This window comes from Canis aureus, chromosome 4, assembly GCF_053574225.1.
Source record: "Canis aureus isolate CA01 chromosome 4, VMU_Caureus_v.1.0, whole genome shotgun sequence".
Classification (NCBI taxonomy): domain Eukaryota; kingdom Metazoa; phylum Chordata; class Mammalia; order Carnivora; family Canidae; genus Canis; species Canis aureus.
This window is the reverse complement of record NC_135614.1, coordinates 74,635,689-74,655,459: the sequence shown is the minus strand read 5'-3', so window position 1 is coordinate 74,655,459 and position 19,771 is coordinate 74,635,689. Positions and strand designations below refer to the sequence as shown.

Here is a 19,771-nt window from a genome sequence, read left to right as displayed (position 1 = left end):
TCCCTAACCTGTGTCTACAACTAGGGATAAGAGATGAATATTAATGAAGGAACCTTTTTATACCCCTTCAAGTAGTTGCTCAGTTTTGTTGGATTTATGATAACAGGAGAATCCTCCCTCTTCCTGGCTTTGCAGGGAGACAGTATTTTGTATTTTATTGTTTCTTCTGGCCTATGCAGATCCCCATGAGTGGTACTGTTGCGGCCCCCTGCGTACTGCCCTGTATTGTTCACTGTGCTGAGGGAGGCTGTAGGGCCTGGCCTCTTGCACCCACCTGAAGAGTGGTTCTCTAGATAAAGTTAAGTTTATTTCCAGCTGTGGGCAAGGCAAACAAATAGAAGCAAGCTTTCAAACCCGATGAAAAGTTATCTCACTTGGGATCTGGGTTGGTTCTAGTCTTTCAGACGCTAAAAAGAAACATTGAAGGAAAACAATGTTAAGTCCTAAATATCTTTTCTGACTAGGCTGGTGAAGGCTTGCCATGTTTAATAGTTTCCTCACATTCTAGCATAAAGTTCAGATCCTCCTATGACAACGTCATTATCACCATCACCCCTGAATGGTGTGGTGAGCATGCAGCTCTCCTAGAGCAGCTGAGTTTCCTATATTTTAAAAGGTATAACCTGTCCATTATTTCAGTTATGTGTTTCATACAAGATAATTTTAATGGACTTTTAAACTATTACAAGTATTGTATGATGTATTACAAAACTCCAGTTAATTATAAATGGACTCTGAAAACTTGTGTTTTATTCTATAGATTTTAACTAACAGCCTTCGGGCTTCTAGAGTTTTCTACTTTTACCCATATTTACTACCTATAACTTGATAATTCAGGAAAATAAAAATTAATGAATTAACATTTTAACAAAGTTTCTTGAGAAATTTGGCTAGTTTTATGAAAAGAAAACCTAACCTATATTAATGTTCTTCTAATGATATTATGGGTGAGTCTTCATGGAAAGAAGGAAGTGGAAAATGCCTGGCCACATGATGGCCAGGATTTTCATGTGGTGGAAGGAAGGTGATGCCATTCTGCGGTGACCCTGTTACTGCCTCCTCTGAGCATCTCGGGCATGGCTGGAACCGATAGCCCATCTGCCCAAACCATAGATGATCAAATACTAACATGGTTGTTAGTGGTAGATACCAGAATTTTTTTCTTACCACTTTTCCTGTTGCTAGGTACTGATACAAATAAAACTCCAAAAGCTGAAGAAGTCAAATCAAGTGATAGTTTCTCTGAAGTAAGTACATGGTCTAATTTTGGCTACTAGTATATGGAAATATGTTATGATTCATAGTTTCTTGGTATTTCTTCAAATGAAATGAAATAGCAGTGTGCTTCTCTTTGGTTTAAAGTAAATATGATGATGGTGCACTAGGGGAGGGTGTTTAGTCGGTTTTACGTGCCTGAGTCTTGATCTCAGGATCGTAAGTTCAAGCCCCATGTTGGGCTCCATACTGTGCATGGAGCCTACTTACAGTAAATATGATGGTAACATATTAGCTGAATCTGAGTTACTTAATTTTCTTTATATTCTTTATCTCTAAAGTGGTGGAAATTGTTACTCAGTTTTGCCAGATAAGAAGGTAAATATGTGCTTTTTAAAAATGTTAGTCTTATGTCAAATTTATATTTATGTATTTTTATCTACTGCTTAATTTATTACTTTCATTTCTTGTCCTACTCTCTTTACCTTTAAATAATTTTTTCCCAAGAATTTCTCCTTATACTTAGTGGTGACTCTACAGAATTTTGATTAATCCCTGCAAGAAATATTTGTAAGTCACTGACTATTACTTCTAATGGAAGCTAGTATTTCCTTGTGTAGCATTGCTTTTCTGTATATGGAGACATCTTTTTGTCATCGAATAGAATGTCCAGATTAATCAAGTGAGATTTTATTTGCTTTACTTTTATTACATTTAATTACTTTTATTCTGCATTTCACCTTGGGAAATAATTTTATTTTTTCTTTATTTTTATTTGGTGTGGGGCAGGGGCAGAGAGAGAAAGAGAATCTTTTTTTTTTTTTTTTCAACTAATGTCTTTAAAAATTTTTTTTTACTTAAGTTAAATTAACATATATTGTATTATTAGTTTCAGAGGTAGAATTTAGTGATTCATCAGTTGCATACAGAACTCAGTGCTAATTACTTCAAGTGCCATCCTTAACGCCCATCACCCAGTTACCCCATCCCTCCACCTCTAGCGACCCTCAGTTTGTTTCCTATAGTTAAGAATCTCTTATGGTTTGCCTTCCTCTCTGTTTTCATCTTATTTTATTTTTCCTTCCCTTCCCCTATGTTCATCTGTTTTGTTTCTTAAATTTCACATATGAGTGAAATCATATGGTATTTGTCTTTCCTTGACTGACTTATTTCGTTCAGCATAATACCCTCTAGTTCCATCTGTGTCATTGCAAATGACAACACGTCATTTCTTTGATGGCTGAGTAGTATTCTATTGTGTGTGTGTGTGTGTGTGTGTGTGTGTGTATCACATCTATTTTATCCAGTCCCACCAAGGTATAAGATGGTTCCCCTTGGGAGAAAGAGAATCCTAAGCAGGCTCCACGCTAGCACAGAGCTCAACTTGGGGCTCAATCTCACAATCCTGAGATCACGACCTGAGCTGAAATCAAGAGTCAGATGCTTAACTGATTGAGCCACCCAGGCACCTCTAGAAAACAGTTTTAGATTTCTAATATTTTAGATTTCTAATATTTTAGATTTCAGAATTATTTAAAGACAGAAAAAGTTTTGGAAGGATATACACCAAAATATAAATATGACAGCCAGTGGGGAGATAAATGGGCTTAGAAGTGATAAAGGAGAATTTACAATTTTTACTTCATATATTTGAAATATAAATTAGCAGAAAGGCTAAGTGTATTTTTTATATTTGCCTTTGTTGAGTTATAAATCCTCCAAATTCTATATTTAATTCAAAGGGCATACTTTTTTTTGTATGCCATTGTAATTATTTGGGATATATCAGTGAAAAGAAAAGATGGGATTCCTGGACCTTAAGGAATCTATACTCTAATAGAGATAGATAACAAACCATACACACAGTAAATGAATTATATGATCCATTAGATAGTAATGAAACCAGGAAGAAAGAAAATGTAGAGAGGAGTAAGGGATAAGAAGCACAGGCCAAGACTAAGGATATGGGAAAAGAGGGAGGGTTACTATATGAAATAGAGTAGGCTTGAGAAAGTGAGGTTTTACCAGATTGAAAGAAGATTGAGAGAACTTGCCAAGTGCATGTGGTGTAGCATTTCAGGAAGTAAGAATAGCTGTCTGGTAGCAATGAGGCAGGAAGGTGCCTGGCCAGCAAGGTGGGATAATAGTAAGCCCTGAGGTTAGAGAGATGAGCAGGAAGGGAGAAAAATCAAGTCAGCCTTATAGGCATGATTAGGACATTCAGTGTAAACCAGGAAACTTTACAGGGTTTTGAGTAGAGATCTAATATCATTTGACTTATAAAATACTCACTGGATGGGGATCCCTGGGTGGCTCAGTGGTTTAGCACCTGCTTCGGCCCAGGACGTGATCCTGGAGTCCCTGGAGTCATGGATCAAGTTCCACGTCAGGTTCCCTGCATGGAGCCTGCTTCTCCCTCTGCCTGTGTCTCTGCATCTCTCTCTCTCTCTCATGAATAAGTAAATAAAATCTTTTTAAAAAAATAAAATACTCACTAGAGGCCGATTTAAGAATAAAATCTAGGGAATTTCCTGATGATAGAGCAGCTTTATTGGACTAGCCCTACTACAGATAATGCTATAAATGCTGGACAAGATAGAAAAGAGAATGATTTGAAGGTCAAAAGCAGACAGTAAAAAGCAAAGGCGGCAGACAAGCAGCATAAACCAGTCAGACAGAAATTGTATGGAATTGGATCATTGAATGAAGGGAACTTCCAGAGACAAGTCACGTCTTCATAGCATAAGAATGACTAGAACTCAAGCAGAATCTTGAATAGTTTCAATTTAAGGTATTAGCAAATGAAGGTTGGGGATGTCAGAGTAGCTAGAAATTGAGAGGAAGATCTTGGAAAGATGGGAACCACAACACAGCATCAAAATCTGCCTAAACATTTCCCCTAAATGCTTGGCTGACTCCAGAATTATGCCAGATGATCAGTGTCTTTACAAGAGAGCATGCTCATTTAATTTTTCCCCGAAATATTCAGATTCTGACTTTTAAATTAGCTGTACTCTACCATTCATTGTTTATTTTCACAGCTGACTGTGCGGGCTCAGCTTGGTGCAAAATCAGAAAAGATGCTGAAGAAAGGAAAGAGCATTTCTGACATGTTGCTAGTTAATATCTTGGTAAATGCTATTAAGTATGTATTTTTTTAATCTACTAATATATTTTTTATCAAGTGGAAGTATATAAAGAATAATATAGAAATGTTTCTTATTTTTAATATCGAATAGATACTGCTTGTCTACATTAGAAAACATACAGCAAGATGAAGATATGTTTTGTAATTTGCATGCTTATATTTCACTTCCCCCACTTTACTAGTCTTGACTTCACCACCCAGATGTGAGCACAGGTCAGGTTCTATTCACTGCTGGGAATTCAAGGAAAAGTTAGATACTTGGAAAAGCCAAGCGACACATTATAGAGGGAAGGAACACTACCTGTATGGTCACAGGTCAGTGTCCTTCCTTGTTTTATGTTTAAGGAGGAAGAAGTGAACCCAGGGATCCAAAGGCTGGTCAGTGCTGGATAGAAAGGCAACAAGAAATGAGAGATTGCCCAGGGAAGAAAGGAAATTCTATATTGTTTAATATGAGTTCTAAAAGAGAAAGAAATGAAATCATAACTTTGAATCCAAAATTAAACTCTCAATTTTACATAATTGGGGATTTAGAAGGGCAGAGTTGAAGTTTCTTCCCTTTTCAAATCATTTTTTAATGTAAAGACCTTAACTAATAATTCCTGGAATTCCTATTCTCTATGGAGGATGCTGCATTGAAGGCAAAAACCCAAGAAATGCTCCTCACACTATAGGAACCTTGTAAATTATAACTGATATAAGGAAGACTCATTTGATTTTTTCTTACTCAAAAAATGCAATAATTATTGATTGTATAATGAAGTGAGTGAGAGCTTGAGGAGTTCAGATTAGGCAGTTGTGTCTCCTTGCTGGGTTGGGTGGAGTAAGAGAGGTCTCCTGGTTGGCAAGGCAAGTATCCACTTGTGCTAAGCTCAGTGCTGGGTTTTTTAAACGAATCATTTCAATTTATCCTCAGAATGGCCCTGTGAGGTGTGTTATCCTACTATGTGTAGATGAGAAACAGGTTCAAAGGAGGAACTGCCTATGAACACAGGCTAGGAAATGCAGCACACGCTCACCTAACAGTGAGGAGATCAGTTTGTGTGAAGTAAATGGTTCAAGACTGAGAGACAAGACATCATAGGGAAGTAAGTCATGGCCATTTAGTTTTAAATATGATGTTATGGTCTCTGGAATAGATTTGGAGGGCAGCAGGGACCTACAGAAAGCTTTTAAGCAAAGGAGTGATTGTGGTACATTAATAAGCCCACTCTTAGCTGTAAAGTAATAACATTTGTGTGGAAGGAGGTTACTGTGGAGTTAAACGAAAGGTAAAGGCAAGATAGATTGTGTTGTTACTTCCAAAGTACTTGTATCTATTAAAATGTTAATGGTGTGTCCATTTTCAATTTAGTGAGGTACCTGTGGATCAAGGCTGGGTCTTGGATGGTTTTCCAATGACGTTAAACCAAGCAAAGCTTCTGGAGGAAGCTCTCACGGGCTACAACAGAGAGGCCCTAGAACTGGAAGAAAAAAAAACACAAATACCCACATTGGCTGTTGATGCTAGCACCTCCAAAGAAGTGCCTCTTCCCCCTTCTGCATTTGACTTTGTCATGTTATTAGATATTTCAGATAATTCCTTGCTGGACCGCATGAATTACACAATGGGTAAGCTGGACACTTTTTCCTTTGTTTTGGTAGTCTTTTTTTTTTTTTATAATTCAAAGCTCTTTGTTCATTTCATCTTTGAACTGTCAGTGAATATTCCCACTGACAGTTAGAAGTGGTGATAAGGAAGCCATTTCAGATTTCCAAAGCACATTTGCCTCTTGCTCTGACTGTTGGTGTTCAGCGCTGCAGAGAACTAGCAGGGAATGCTATGCTGACTGCAAACATCTCACTGAACCCTTCCCTCAACTTGGCAGCAACCCTGGCCCAGAGGTGCCCTCTATGAGATTTGCATGCATGGAGGAGCTTCCTGGGGCTGTCTACTACTTCCTGGGGGGTCACTCTAGTAAAGGTCATAAACCACATCTGTTCTGCAAGCAAGGGTCTGGCAACATCCTTCCCCGAGATTATGTGTGAAATCAGAAATAGGTATCAGTTGACTAAAGTCCTTACATGGTGAAGTTGAATAGACCTTCCAACACTCATGGTTTATTTAACTACTTTTTACCATTGAACTGGAAGTAATACTTTATTATATAAATGAAATACTTAGGGGAAAAGCATATCTTCTTGAACCTTGTCTTTCCAAGTTATGAGGAATTTTTCCTTGGAAAAGGTACTTCTTTATTCTAAATCTGAGTTTCACAATCTATATAATAAAATGCCTCATTGTATTGTTATAGATGTTAAAGGAAAACTCTCTTTACTCACAACACTTCTGACACCAAATGTGTGGGTTTCCCACATCACCCAATTCTCCACTTCTCAGGAGAGACCAACTGGGTGTTCTACAATTTAATCTAGTTCTAGCACTAACTGTTGGGAGTTAGGGCAGATTCCATAGGTTAAGGGCCTGGCCCCACCAGACTGCCCCCAATTTTAGATGCCAATTTCAAGTAGTAGATCTCCAGGTTACCCATTCTTCTGTCTGGGTTACAAATTGAGGGTTTCCATGACCCTTCCTCAGGTTTGAATTTTCTAGAATAGTTAATAGAACTCATAGAATGCTTACTGTTACTGGTTTATTATAAAGGATATCATAAAGGATAGAAATGAACAGCCAGATGAAGAGGAATATAGTGCAAGGTCTGGAAGAGTCTCAAGCCCAGAAACTTTGGTCTCTGTGGAGTTTGGGTTACACTACCCTCCTGGCATGTGGATGTGTTCACCATCCCAGAAGCTCTCTAAAGCCCTTGGTTTAGAGCTTTTCTGGAGGTTCTAAAAAGCATGATTGGTTAAATCTTTGATCATTCGTGATTAACTCAGCCCTCATCCCCTTACCCCTCCCAAGAAGTCTAGTGTCAAGGCTTTAAGTTCCAGCCTTCTAATTACATGGTTGGTTCCTCTGGCAACTAGGCCCCATCTTCCAAGAGTCACCTCATTAGCATAAACTCAAATAAGATTGAAAGGGACTTATTATGAATAAGGAAAAATACTCCTCACACCTATCACTCAAGAAATTACAAGAGTTTTCCAAGTTCTTTGTCAGGAGCCAGAGAAAAAGACCCAAGTATGTATTTTTTATTAAACCACAGTATCACAGATATTAAATGTGATCAATGTAAAACACTTAGGATGGAATCTGGCACAGTGTAATAAACATGTAGCAAATGCATCAGGAAGAGTTATGGAAGACTTCAAAATGAACAAGAGATTATTAGATATCCTTTCAGTAGAAGGCTGAATACAGTCTTTTGGACACTTTGGACTGTCTGCATCTATAGGAGTCTATGCCTTTCATTGGTTTTGACTCAAATCTTCTATAACTATAAGTTGTAAGAAACCAATAGCAGTTCAAATGATTCTTATGCATAGACATGCAAATTAATTTTAATCAATATATATTAATTTCTAAACTTTTGAATAAATTATGAGTATTAGATCGCTCTATACATAGTGACCAGTTTTTCGTCTATTAACATCTATTTTAGCATTCCTGATTGTAGATATGACTGTTAGATTCTCATTTGAACTGGTTGTTAACATACCATTCTTTTATTACTGCTGTTATTACTAATACAGTGACATTCAGAGCTAGGAGAGGCCTAGGGATCATCTATTTCAATAATTTTATTTATAGTTGAGAGTTTAATTTTTTTTTTTTATTTATGATAGTCGCAGAGAGAGAGGCAGAGACATAGGCAGAGGGAGAAGCAGGCTCCATGCACCGGGAGCCCGACGTGGGACTCGATCCCGGGTCTCCAGGATCGCGCCCTGGGCCAAAGGCAGGCGCTAAACCGCTGCGCCACCCAGGGATCCCCTATAGTTGAGAGTTTAAAGCATGAGCACTTGACTGTCCGGGTCACACTCATCCTTATTTTGAGTTTGTGTAATTTTCATGTTTTCTCTCATCATTTACTTAAATGAAATGACAAAACTGTTAGATAATACTTTAGCTGTTGAGCCCAGTAGTTTAAACTGGATGCTGTCCACCAGATCTTAAAAAGAGAGAACTTACTTCTATCCATAGAAGGGAGTAGGAGCAATGCTGACTGCAGTGATTCTGCTTGTCCAACCAACTTCCCCATCCTGTTCAGGACATAGCTGAGAACTGGCTGAGAACACTGCCAACCCATGGCCCACTAGTGAGAGAACAGGACCCTGAACTCAAGATCAATCTGACTTGAAAGTGGATATGTCAAGTTGTTATGAAGTGCACACACAGACCTGTGGAGAACCTAGCACTAGTCTAGAGTGAAGGGAGCTAAAATGGTGCTACTAGTGAACATTTAAGATTCATAATCTGCCAGGAACTAATAAGATACAACTGAAAGGCAAATCCCTATCCTCAAGTAGTTTACAATGTAGTGTAAGAAGAAGCAAAGTAAGCTGATTATTATAATATAGTTAGTTATCTGCTGTTATAATATAGTTAGGTCTGCCCAGCATGGGAAGAGGTCTATCAGACCAAGAAAGGGAGAGAGGTAGAGAGAAACACATCACAAACCTTGACAAGTGAGCATGGTCTATGCTAGAGAACAGCAAAGACCTAGTAGGGCCAAGAGACAGCAAGGTATGGAGGGGCAGAAATGTGCCTGGAGAGTAGGCATGAGCCAGCTGAAGAGTCGTGCCCCAAGCTAAGGTGTTGGAACATCTTCCTGAAGTCAATAAATGATATTAAAGCTGATATTTAATGTGATTAGATATGGATATGCTTTTTATAATGGTCATTCTGGCTCAGGGTAGAGGATGCATTGAAAGGAGAGTGAGGTTGAAAGCAATAAAACAAGTAAAACTACTGTTCTTTAAAAAACTTCAGAGGCATTTTTACAGCTGGGAGAGGCAAGATGGGAATGGTCAGCTTCAAGTGATATTTATGGGCCAAACCACAGAAACGAGTGATCAGTGAGGATAAGAGATGTGGCACAAGGAGAAAGAAATGAATGCAAATTTCTAACCTTCACAGTTTTTGAATGATGATACCATTTACACATAGAGATCTTTTAGGGAAATGGTGAGTTTGAATTGATTTTTAAGCTATCATGTTCAGAGTACAATTCTCTAAATGGGGCTAGGTATCAGGAAAGAAGCATGTACCAAAGTTAAGAATTTGAAGGTAAGAGACATCACTTAGGGATAAAAATATTCTTTAAAAAAAGATTCAGTATGACCCTCAGAAAACATCAGAATTTATTGGGAGAGCAAGAGAAGAAGTGTTTAGAGGCAGCAGCTAGAGAGAGAGGAAGAAAATCAGGGAAAGTAGTGTCTCATAAGCCAAGAAAGGACAGATTTTCAAAATTGAGTTGTATTATTCCCATCCCACACCAGTAGGGGCTGGAGTCCTGAGGTTCAAGCTGGGGTGTGGGAGCCCAGTCTCTATGGTTGGATGCAACAAGCTGTCCTGCAATGCTCGAGTCTGTGGAGAAGCCTGAAGAACAGCAACAGAAGGAAGCAGCCTACAGCCAAAGCCAGGTGTGCTTAAAGCCTGGACATCAGGCCAGCCAAGGCTATGCAGAGAGGAATGGACCAGACTCAAAGCCAACAGGCAGGAAACCAGGGAGACCTGACAAAAGGAAGCAAGCAGTCTAGGAGCATAAGGCTGTGTCAGAATGGAAGACAGGTGGCTGCCTGGGTTTTAGCCAATACCTCAGTCCATCAGCCAGCTGAGAGGGAGCAACAGTGTTCATAATATGGAGAGAGCTATAGAGAGGTTTTGAGTGCAGCCACTGAGAAGAAACAGGAAATGCTCTCGAGGCTGATGATGTTCATTAATCTGGGTGCTGTTTTCAGTTTGTAAGGTCACTGAGCTATATATTCATGTATGCATTCTTTTCGGTGGGTATAGTTCAACAAACAGTTTAAACATTAAAAAGAAGTCCAGAGCCTGGACTCAGATTGACTGGAATCAAAGCCCTTCTTTGTCATTTATGAGCTGTGCAATTTGGGGCCCATTACAGAATCATAATCTTGCTTTCAAGTTATGTTGTGAAAATAAGATAATATATGTAAAAGTACTTAAGAATTATGTGCTAAATTTTACCTATAAATACAACAGAGAAATCAAGTAAAATAAGAACTGAAACATGTCCATTGGACTTGATGTTTTTGGTGACTGGAATGAGAGCTATTTCAATGGAATAGGGGACCAGGAAGGATGGTCCGGGGTGGACTGGGCATGAAGGAGAGGTGAGGAGGTGGAGAGCATGGGTGAAGATAACTCTCAAGAAGCTTACCTAAGATTATCTACCATCTATCTACCATCTATCTATCTATCTATCTATCTATCTATCTATCCATCTATCTATCTATCTATCATCATCATCAGCTCAGCTGATTTTTGAGCCAAGGAATTAGTAAGGTTACAAGTCACAAAATTGTGTATTTTCCTTGGAAGATGCCCACCAGTATGAGCAGAGACTTGGAAAGAGATAAATATCATCTAAGGCTGGTGTAACAGAAGGACATAAATTGAAGTTGTTGAATGAGGGAGAGAAGCTGAAGTGTGCAACCCTGTGACTAGGTTTTCTGGAAAATAAAAAGTCAAGATAATGGTAAATTTGGGAGAAAGGGTGTAGGGACTAGATGATATTGGAAAGATTCATCAGCTATGTGGGAGTGCTAGAAAGACAAATAGTAGGAGTAGGAGATGGTGCATGATAGCACCTTTTGAAAAGACCCCCACAGCCTTCTTCTGCCACCCTTCATTGACGCCAGTAATCTTTGGGTTTTATAAGTAACCTAAAAGCATTATTCTTATCTTGATGAAGTCCCAATAATTCATTTTTGCTTTTGTTTCTCTTTCCTTCATGGATGTATCTTGCAAGAAGTTACTGTGGCCTAGTTCAAAAAGGGTGTTGCCTGTGTTTTCCTCTAGGATCTTGATGGAATCTTGTCTCACATTTAGATCTTTCATCTATTTTGAGTTTATCTTTGTGTATGGTGCAAGAGAGTGGTCTAGTTTCATTCTTCTGCATGTGGATGTCTAATTTCCCAGCACCATTTATTGAAGAAACTGTCTTTTTTCCAGTGGATAGTCTTTCCTCCTTTGTCGAATATTAGTTGACCATAAAGTTGATGGTCCACTTCTGGATTCTCTATTCTGTTCCATTGATCTATGTGTCTGTTTTTGTGCCAGTACCACCCTGTCTTGATGACCACAGCTTTGTAGTACAACCTGAAATCTGGCATTGTGATGCCTCCAGCTATGGTTTTCTTTTTTAATATTCCCCTGGCTATTCGGGGTCTTTTCTGATTCCACACAAATCTTAAAATACTTTGTTCCAACTCTCTGAAGAAAGTCCGTGGTATTTTGATAGGGATTGCATTAAACGTGGGTAACATTGACATTTTCACAATATTAATTCTTCCATCCATGAGCATGGAATATTTTTCCATCTCTTTGTGTCTTCCTCAATTTCTTTCAGAAGTGTTCTGTAATTTTTAGGGTATAGATCCTTTACCTCTTTGGTTAGGTTTATTCCTAGGTATCTTATGCTTTTGGGTGCAATTGTAAATGGGATTGGCTCCTTAATTTCTCTTTCTTCAGTTTCATTGTTAGTGTATAGAAATGCCACTGACTTCTGGGCATTGATTTTGTATCCTGCCACACTGCTAAATTTCTGTATGAGTTCTAGCAATCTTGAGGTGGAGTCTTTTGGGTTTTCTATGTAGAGTATCATGTCATCAGCGAAGAGGGAGAGTTTCACTTCTTATTTGCCAATTTGAATGGCTTTTATTTGTTTTTGTTGTCTGATTGCTAAGGCTAGGACTTCTAGTACTATGTTGAATAGCAGTGGTGAGAGTGGACATCCCTGGGGTGACTGGGTGATGGGCACTGAGGGGGGCACTTCATGGGATGAGCACTGGGTGTTATTCTATATGTTGGCAAATTGAACACCAATAAAAAATAAAGTTATAAAAATAATAAAATGCCCATTATAACTAAAAAAAAAAAGCATTATTCTGTATTTTAAATCACTTCATCTTTTTCTCTCTTGAATGTAGATAGAGAAAAACTGATTGCTATATCCTGTGAGGGTCCTCCATTTTCCTGAACACTATTCAGTGTTCTGTTGCACTGACTGAATTCCTTTTAATCTAGTACAAGGCTCTCTTCCCTCTTTCTTATTTTCCATTTATTCTAAGTTCATGACTTTGTAACATTCAATCCTAAATAGGATTCAATCAGATCTTGAGGATTTTTTTTAAATAATAAATTTATTTTTTATTGGTGTTCAATTTGCCAACATACAGAATAACACCCAGTGCTCATCCCGTCATGTGCCCCCCTCAGTGCCCGCCACCCATTCACCCCCACCCCCCCGCTCTCCTCCCCTTCCACCACCCCTAGTTCGTTTCCCAGAGTTAGGAGTCTTCATGTTCTGTCTCCCTTTCTGATATTTCCCACACATTTCTTTTCCCTTCCCTTCTATTCCCTTTCACTATTATTTATATTCCCCAAATGAATGAGACCATATAATGTTTGTCCTTCTCCGATTGACTTATTTCACTCAGCATAATACCCTCCAGTTGCATCCACGTTGAAGCAAATGGTGGGTATTTGTCATTTCTAATGGCTGAGTAATATTCCATTTGAGGATGTTTTAGTTTTTGTTTTTGGATTCTTGTGGTTGGTTCCTTTATGTCTACCCTATAACAAAAGATCACAGAGTCTAGAAAGAAAGGTAATTTACTTGATTGGATTGTAACATATCACGGACAAATAATTTTTACATGTTTGACTTTATGGCCACCCTGTTATTTCATTCTTACTCTTTACACCACAGTGTTGATTTTCTCATTGTTTCCTAGTTTGTTATTCATGATGACCCATCACTTTTCATTTTCACCTCTTCACAGTCAATCTTGGGATCCTACACATTGAAATATTGTATGGTGTGTCATTTTCCTCAATTTCCAAGGAAAATTTAAATTCCAATCCCAAAACTATACTCTTTCAACATGTTGTTAAACATTTTAATTAATATTGGACCAATGGTAAGATCATATTGATTTGGTTGTCTTGCATCAGTACATTTTAGCAGTGCTTCTGCAACTTTGGTTTAGCAAATTTTCATTTCATAGCTGAAGCATTTTCAAGTGAAACTTCTCATGAAGACATCACTCAACGTGTAACTGCTGAAAAGCAAGATATGAATGAGGACCAGAATTTAAGAGACCAGATTCAGCACAGGTTAGTTTAAAACTCAGTGTCCTGCATCTTATTTCTTGCCCTTTGAACAGACTGACCGTTAGTCACTTTGGCATCTTCAGATCTAGAAAAAAGATGTATTTTCTAGCACTGAGCCTTTTAACAAGTAAAAAATAAATAAATAAATAGTTTTAATATTGAGTGAAATATTTATGTGTTGGCTCTCATATTCAGAACACAAATTATCATAGACTGGGAAGAGAACAATTAGATGAGGTGATACTTCCCTTTCTGGTTCATTGCATGGAGTCCTAATTTAGTCCTCATTCAACAAATGCCAGTGAAGATCATGATATTTCAAAGAGCTAGGCATCAGACCACAGAGTATAGTTTAAAATGACTTCCATTTTGCTAAAATGATGTTATACAAAACAGAACAAAACAAAACAAAAAACACCCACTTATTCATTGGAAAAGAAAACAGAGTTAGACAATTTTATGAAACCTGAGGAAATCTAAAAATAGGAGGTGAGCCAGAGAAAAGTAATTTTCTACATTAATTAGCTAATTAGCTTTATTAAGCTTATCTATTCTCAAGGAAGACAAGAAAGTTTCAAGAATCATTCCAAGATTATTTTTCAGTCAGACAAGTGAATCTGAGCTACCTACACTTACTCAAAGATTTATTTGATTTCTCTAAGAGAAAAACAGATGACCTCAGGCTGTAGCTCCCATAAGAAGCTAATTCTACTCAGTTAATTCTACTGAGTGCAGTTGATCTTCCTGTTGATTTTCACTTCTACAGTGAAATCGAACTTACACTGAAGTTTTTCTGAAATGGTGGCATTTTCAAATCTTCTTTTACTCTTTCATATATCTCAAAAAAATATGGCTTGATAGTATTAAATAATTTCTTCTTCAAAGTAGATAATATTGCACTGTCTGTATAATTCTTAGAGTTGTTTTTTTCAGTCTTAACTATATTGGCAGCTTACTTTTTAATTATGCATGTCAGGTAAATTATGCTTAATATTAGTGACATATTTTAATCATTACAATACAATATTTTTGCAGAATTATAGGCTTCTTGGACAACTGGCCTTTGTTGGAGCAATGGTTTACAGAGCCAGAAAATATTTTGATAAATATCAATGCTGAAGTAGATAAAGAGTCTTTATGCAATAAAGTAAAAGAAATGTTTATGACTGAAATAATGAAAAAAGAGAATAAAGGTAATTATATTTCTTTATAACTTTGAACTTATGTAATAAGATGTGTGGATTTAATGAGTTTAGGAAAAAATGAAAATGCAATTGCAAAGTTCTCTCTTTTATTTGAGTTATACTATCTGTAAGTATATTCTTTGGACTTTAGCTCTCTGCTGCAGGTGTTATTTTTCTCTGTTTTAATTTAATCAGGATAAGTCATCTCACTTATGAGATGTTCTCAAAACATTGTTCTCATATAAAAAAAAATAGAATTAAGATTTAAAATGTCACAGAAAAGAGTAAAGATTTTAATATTAACCTCAGGAGTTAACCCTCCTTTTAGGATGGATACCCTGGGCAGTTTATTTCCCTCAATCTTGATGTGATGTGAATTTACTGATTATTAACTACTTATTTACAAACCTTCTTCTGGAATTCGTCTCATCACAAACCATCCTGATCTCTTTCCTCCTTCATTCAACGAATAAGAATTGCCCACTAGCTTCTCATGGAATTATTGAAATTTACTATTGAAAGGGATCTTAGGCTAATACACTGCCAAAGCCAAACTTCAACAGACAATTTTACCTTTGCAAAATGATTTGAAAAATATATCTGTCTCTTTTGTTTATCATTCAGCCCTAATTGTGTTGACAACTGAAGTTTCTTGGTATAATAAAAACAATCAAAGTTAATAATACCACAAGGATTCTAAAACTGCCTTGATAACATGCTGTCTCCTGTCACTTCATTTATAATCTAACCACCATAATGTATCAATTGATTGACCCCAAAATAGCACATAACTATAAGCTGTAATTGCTGTGAGGATCTAGGAATGTGCACTTAGAAAGACAAGCTCCCACATCCAAATGTCTACTCCCCGTAGCCAGCCATTGAAACTCGCAGATAAAACAAATACCAATTTGCATATTATTTAAGAGGCTTAATGTGTTATTTAACAGTCAGAAATTAGACTGGAGGCTGGAAGAAACCTCTCACAGCAATCTTAGAGTCTTGGTTGGGAAGGAAAAAAATACCAATTCTAAGCTGTAGCTTCAAATATCTACGGGTTAGAATCAGTTTGTTTTTGCCAGCTGTCAAACTCACTTCAATATTTTCCTGAAGATTTTACATTCTAATCACTGAATATATTAACAACTCAACTGCGTCTTATTCAAGTATAGGTTAATCACTTTAACAAATATTTTATCATTAAAACCGTAAACATTGACGTAGCCCAACACTCTGAATTAAACATCCTAAGTTAAGAAAATTAAAAAATAAAAGGTATATATATATATATATATATATATATATATATACACACACACACACACACACACACACACACACACCCTGGGGTAAAAAAAAAATAAAAAAGACCATTATATACTGTTAAGTAGGAAGAAGCTGGTTATATATAAAATAGCCCTGTTTTGTTTTTAAAAGTATGTCTATGTATTAAATATATATGCACAGAAAAGAATCTGACAGTCTATACAGTACTTGGTGGTATGGGAGGAAGAAGAGCAAAGAGACTTAACAGGCAATCTCCCTTTCTGCTTATTTGTCTAAATTGTTGGATTTTTGCAAACAATAATTCTGTATTATTTTTATAATCAGAAAATAAAAAAACACCTTACTTTCCACTTTGAGAAAACATCTTAATAGAATAAAGGCCCCTTGCTTGCTGACTTGAAAAGAAGAATCTAAAAAAAAAAAAAAGAAAGAAAGAAAGAAAAAAAGAAAAGAAGAAAAGAAGAATCTAAGGGCAGAGGGAATACATATGAAAAGAAATAGCCACACAAGGGTGGGGGTGGGTGTTCATTGCCAGTGGTAAGGTCCCAGCAAGGAAGTAACGGGAGGCCCAGGAGGACATGACAGGAAGGGTGAACCTGAAGGGTGAGAGGCAAAGAGCCATAACAGCAAGAGATACCTAAAAAAGCACACCCAGCCCCATTCCATCTCTCTAGGCCCCCAGGCTGACTGGCTTCTCTGTGGGGTGGCACTTCCTGATTCTCTTCAAGTCTTTCCTCAAATGTTACCTCAGTGAGGTACCTACCCTGTTCAACCCTCCATTTAAAACTTAAAAAGCTGCCCCACTGCACTCCTGATCCTCTTTACTCTGTTCTGTTTTTTTCCACAGTACATACCACCACCCCTTATATAAATTAACTTACTCATCATGTTTATGGTTTGCCAACAACCACTAAAATGCAAACTTCACAAGGTCGGGATTTTTCTTTTTTTTTGTTGTGATGATCTATCTCTGGCAACCAGAACTGTGGCTACTGTCGTTTGTACTACTATTATTAGCAGCAGTGGAGGTTGTTTTACCTCATTGGTATTACCCTTACTTTCCTTCAAGGCACAATTCAAATACAATAAATAGTTGCTGCTTGAGTTAACCAATTGCTAAGAAGACTTGAGTACTATGCGCTATCCTAAATATTTTGCACATATTTGCTCTCAGAAGTCTATAGAGCACAGGTCTTACCCCCTCTGTGACCTCCTCACCCTCGGCTTCTGTAACATTGTTCTTCACCTTCTCTTCATGCTTTCTTCACCTTGGTTTTCCACTGGAATTTTGAAATAATCCTTTCTTTTCCTATTCCACTACATTAGGTACATCTAGATTATTACTTTTACTTTTGGCACCCTTTGTCAACAAGCCCTTCTACCTGCTACACACATACACATCACCATTATCATCATCATCACCATCATTGGCAAAGAAAACAACATTTCTAACAAGGCAGAAAAGGCTTCAAATCCTAGCTTTAAGGACTGTATGATTTAAGGGAGAGCCTTAAAATATGGATGTAAATTTAAATCAGTATAGGCAGTTATATGTTAATTAAGGCTTATCTTGGTTCAAGTAAAATAGCAGGTGTCTAGAGTCTCTAATAAAGGTCTGTTCTTATCATCTTTTTGAAGTTAAAAAGAAATTAGAAGAAAAGGAAGCTGAGAAAAAAGAAGTTCCCCTGGGTGAGCCTCCGCCTCCTCCTCCTCCCCCTCCCCCTCCTCCTCCTGAGCCAGAAAAAGAGAAGGAAACCCATCCTCAACGAGAGCATTCAAAAACTCCTACTGCAAAAGGGAAACCACCAGCAGGTGATTGACAGAATAATTTATAATCCTGTTTGCCAGTTTCTTATTTTCACTTAGAAAAGAATTATAAGTTGCAAGACCTATGCATTTGTTTAGATTCAGACTTTGAGCAACTTCAATTGTATGGAACCAAGTTATGCACTCATATGGGAGTGGAAAAGCCCTTAGTAGCCAGCCAACAGCGTGGTTGTCCCAAGGCCCATGTACTTTCCTGTGTGGGAGGGAATGTGGAGTCCTCATACCCAGTTCTACTGATTAGAATAAGACCACAGATGAGAATAGGATAGGCACAGAGAGTAACCAGAAGGAACTTAGAGCACATCAAAAGGACACACAACTGTTTGCTGAACTGTAGACTTCTGTTTTTTTAGAGTAAGAACATCTTCAAAAAATGAGAGTTAGCATAGCCAGTTTTTCCCAAGAAAAAGGGAACAAATCAACAGCATTCATCAGAGCCTAGAATTCATTTGTAACTTACTCATCTGTGTGAGTCTGTGTGATAATAAAAAGGATAGAAATGAGCACCTGGCATCTCAGTAAATGTGTATGTTTGTAATTTATAATATATATGGATCGAGTTGGTGTAGGGAATATGTTTTACCTGAAGTTCTTTCTAGATCCTTAAACACGAAGGACCATTAACTTGAGTGGTAGACAATAAAGATAATGACCAAAGTGAAGTGCTCAGTTGTTGTAGTGCACCATATTGGTAGAATGTCACTATCAGTTTGGTGCCGTACATAGAAGCAAACCTGGCTGTCGTGTCTAGTTTCAGCTCTGTAAGTAGCTGGCCGCGCATTACCCAAGTCTACCTAGGAATCTTTGATCTTGTGCCAGCATCACATTTTTAAACTCCAGAATCTTTGTGCTTCATGGACATTTGAGATGGATGTGAATTTTTTAATTGAATTTCTTTATGTTGAACAAATACATTTAAAGACTTAAGTAACATATATTATGGTCTATTAAAGACCATCATATCCAATAAAATGGGGCTTGTCTAAAGGGCAAAATATGCGCAAATTCTAAAGACATGTTTTTTTTAATCATAGGAATAATAAAGCACAAAGCCATAAATTAAATATATATGTACTTTTCCCGTGAACCATTAGGAATTAAAAAAAAATTCAGAGGTCTGGAGTAAAGATAAAAACCTTTAAAATGCTGTTTAGAACTGGGGAAAACAGTTTCCACGATGGCTCGAGTAAGCCTAGACTTATCCAATATAGTTCTTTAACCTATAACCATGACTCTCCTCACCACGACCTCCCCCTCAGTCTGCCTGCTATCTGGAGGACTGTGTACTTGAGCCATTCCCTGAAACCAGTCTCTGGTGTTTCTGCTTATAACATAGTTCCATCTTTAAGTTTCTGAAGTTTGCTTGCGATTTTAAAATTGTATTCTTTAATACTGTGCGTAAGAGGAATAATAAAGCTATCATTGCTTAAAAGAATGCTTGCATCTGTCTCTTTTTTTTCACCAAGGACGGGCCTAGAGCCTGATCTTTAAAAACTTATCCAAGTGTTCATCTCCAGAGGCCTAATTATTGCCTTCCAACAACAATGCTTAATGGAAAGAGATTTCAGTGCTTTTGGGCATCAGTGGGGCAGTAGAGCAAGGCAGTGAAGCAGGCGGCTGCCCTTACAGCTCAGGGAAGCTTAGTGAAGCGATTTTAGGGGGAAAAGTTCCTGGCAGGTTTGACTATTTTCATATAAATAATCTACAAATTCTTTTTCAAATGAAAGCATTTTCAGAAATGAAAGCCTGAGGCTTCTGAACATGCCCAGCTCAAATACCCAACAACCATCTTTAGAAGTTGAGATGAAAAGAGGAATTATTTACCAAAAAACGACAAAAAACAAAAACCCAACAGGGTGGAAACAGACT

At 37.5% G+C, this 19,771-nt stretch overlaps 1 protein-coding gene and 1 long non-coding RNA gene across 10 annotated transcripts in view; one reads left to right on the top strand and one right to left on the bottom strand.

Annotated features, from left to right (window-relative positions):
* SPEF2 (sperm flagellar 2) overlaps positions 1-19,771 on the top strand; it is a 164,243-nt gene that overhangs the window by 66,374 nt on the left and 78,098 nt on the right. For all 7 annotated transcript variants that reach the window (XR_013378629.1, XM_077896243.1, XM_077896242.1 and 4 more), the window contains 6 exons: positions 1,186-1,247; positions 4,257-4,360; positions 5,718-5,974; positions 13,499-13,607; positions 14,640-14,797; positions 17,714-17,887. Coding sequence is in view for 6 of the 7 variants with exons in the window: in XM_077896243.1 (XP_077752369.1) it covers positions 1,186-1,247; positions 4,257-4,360; positions 5,718-5,974; positions 13,499-13,607; positions 14,640-14,797; positions 17,714-17,887 (864 nt within the window). In the remaining variant the exon portion in view is untranslated. The remainder of the gene's footprint in view (positions 1-1,185; positions 1,248-4,256; positions 4,361-5,717; positions 5,975-13,498; positions 13,608-14,639; positions 14,798-17,713; positions 17,888-19,771) is intronic.
* The window catches only part of LOC144313000 (uncharacterized), a 94,270-nt gene that overhangs the window by 15,857 nt on the left and 58,642 nt on the right, over positions 1-19,771 (bottom strand). For all 3 annotated transcript variants that reach the window (XR_013378630.1, XR_013378631.1, XR_013378632.1), the window contains exon 6: positions 5,726-5,826. This is a non-coding gene — a long non-coding RNA (uncharacterized LOC144313000). The remainder of the gene's footprint in view (positions 1-5,725; positions 5,827-19,771) is intronic.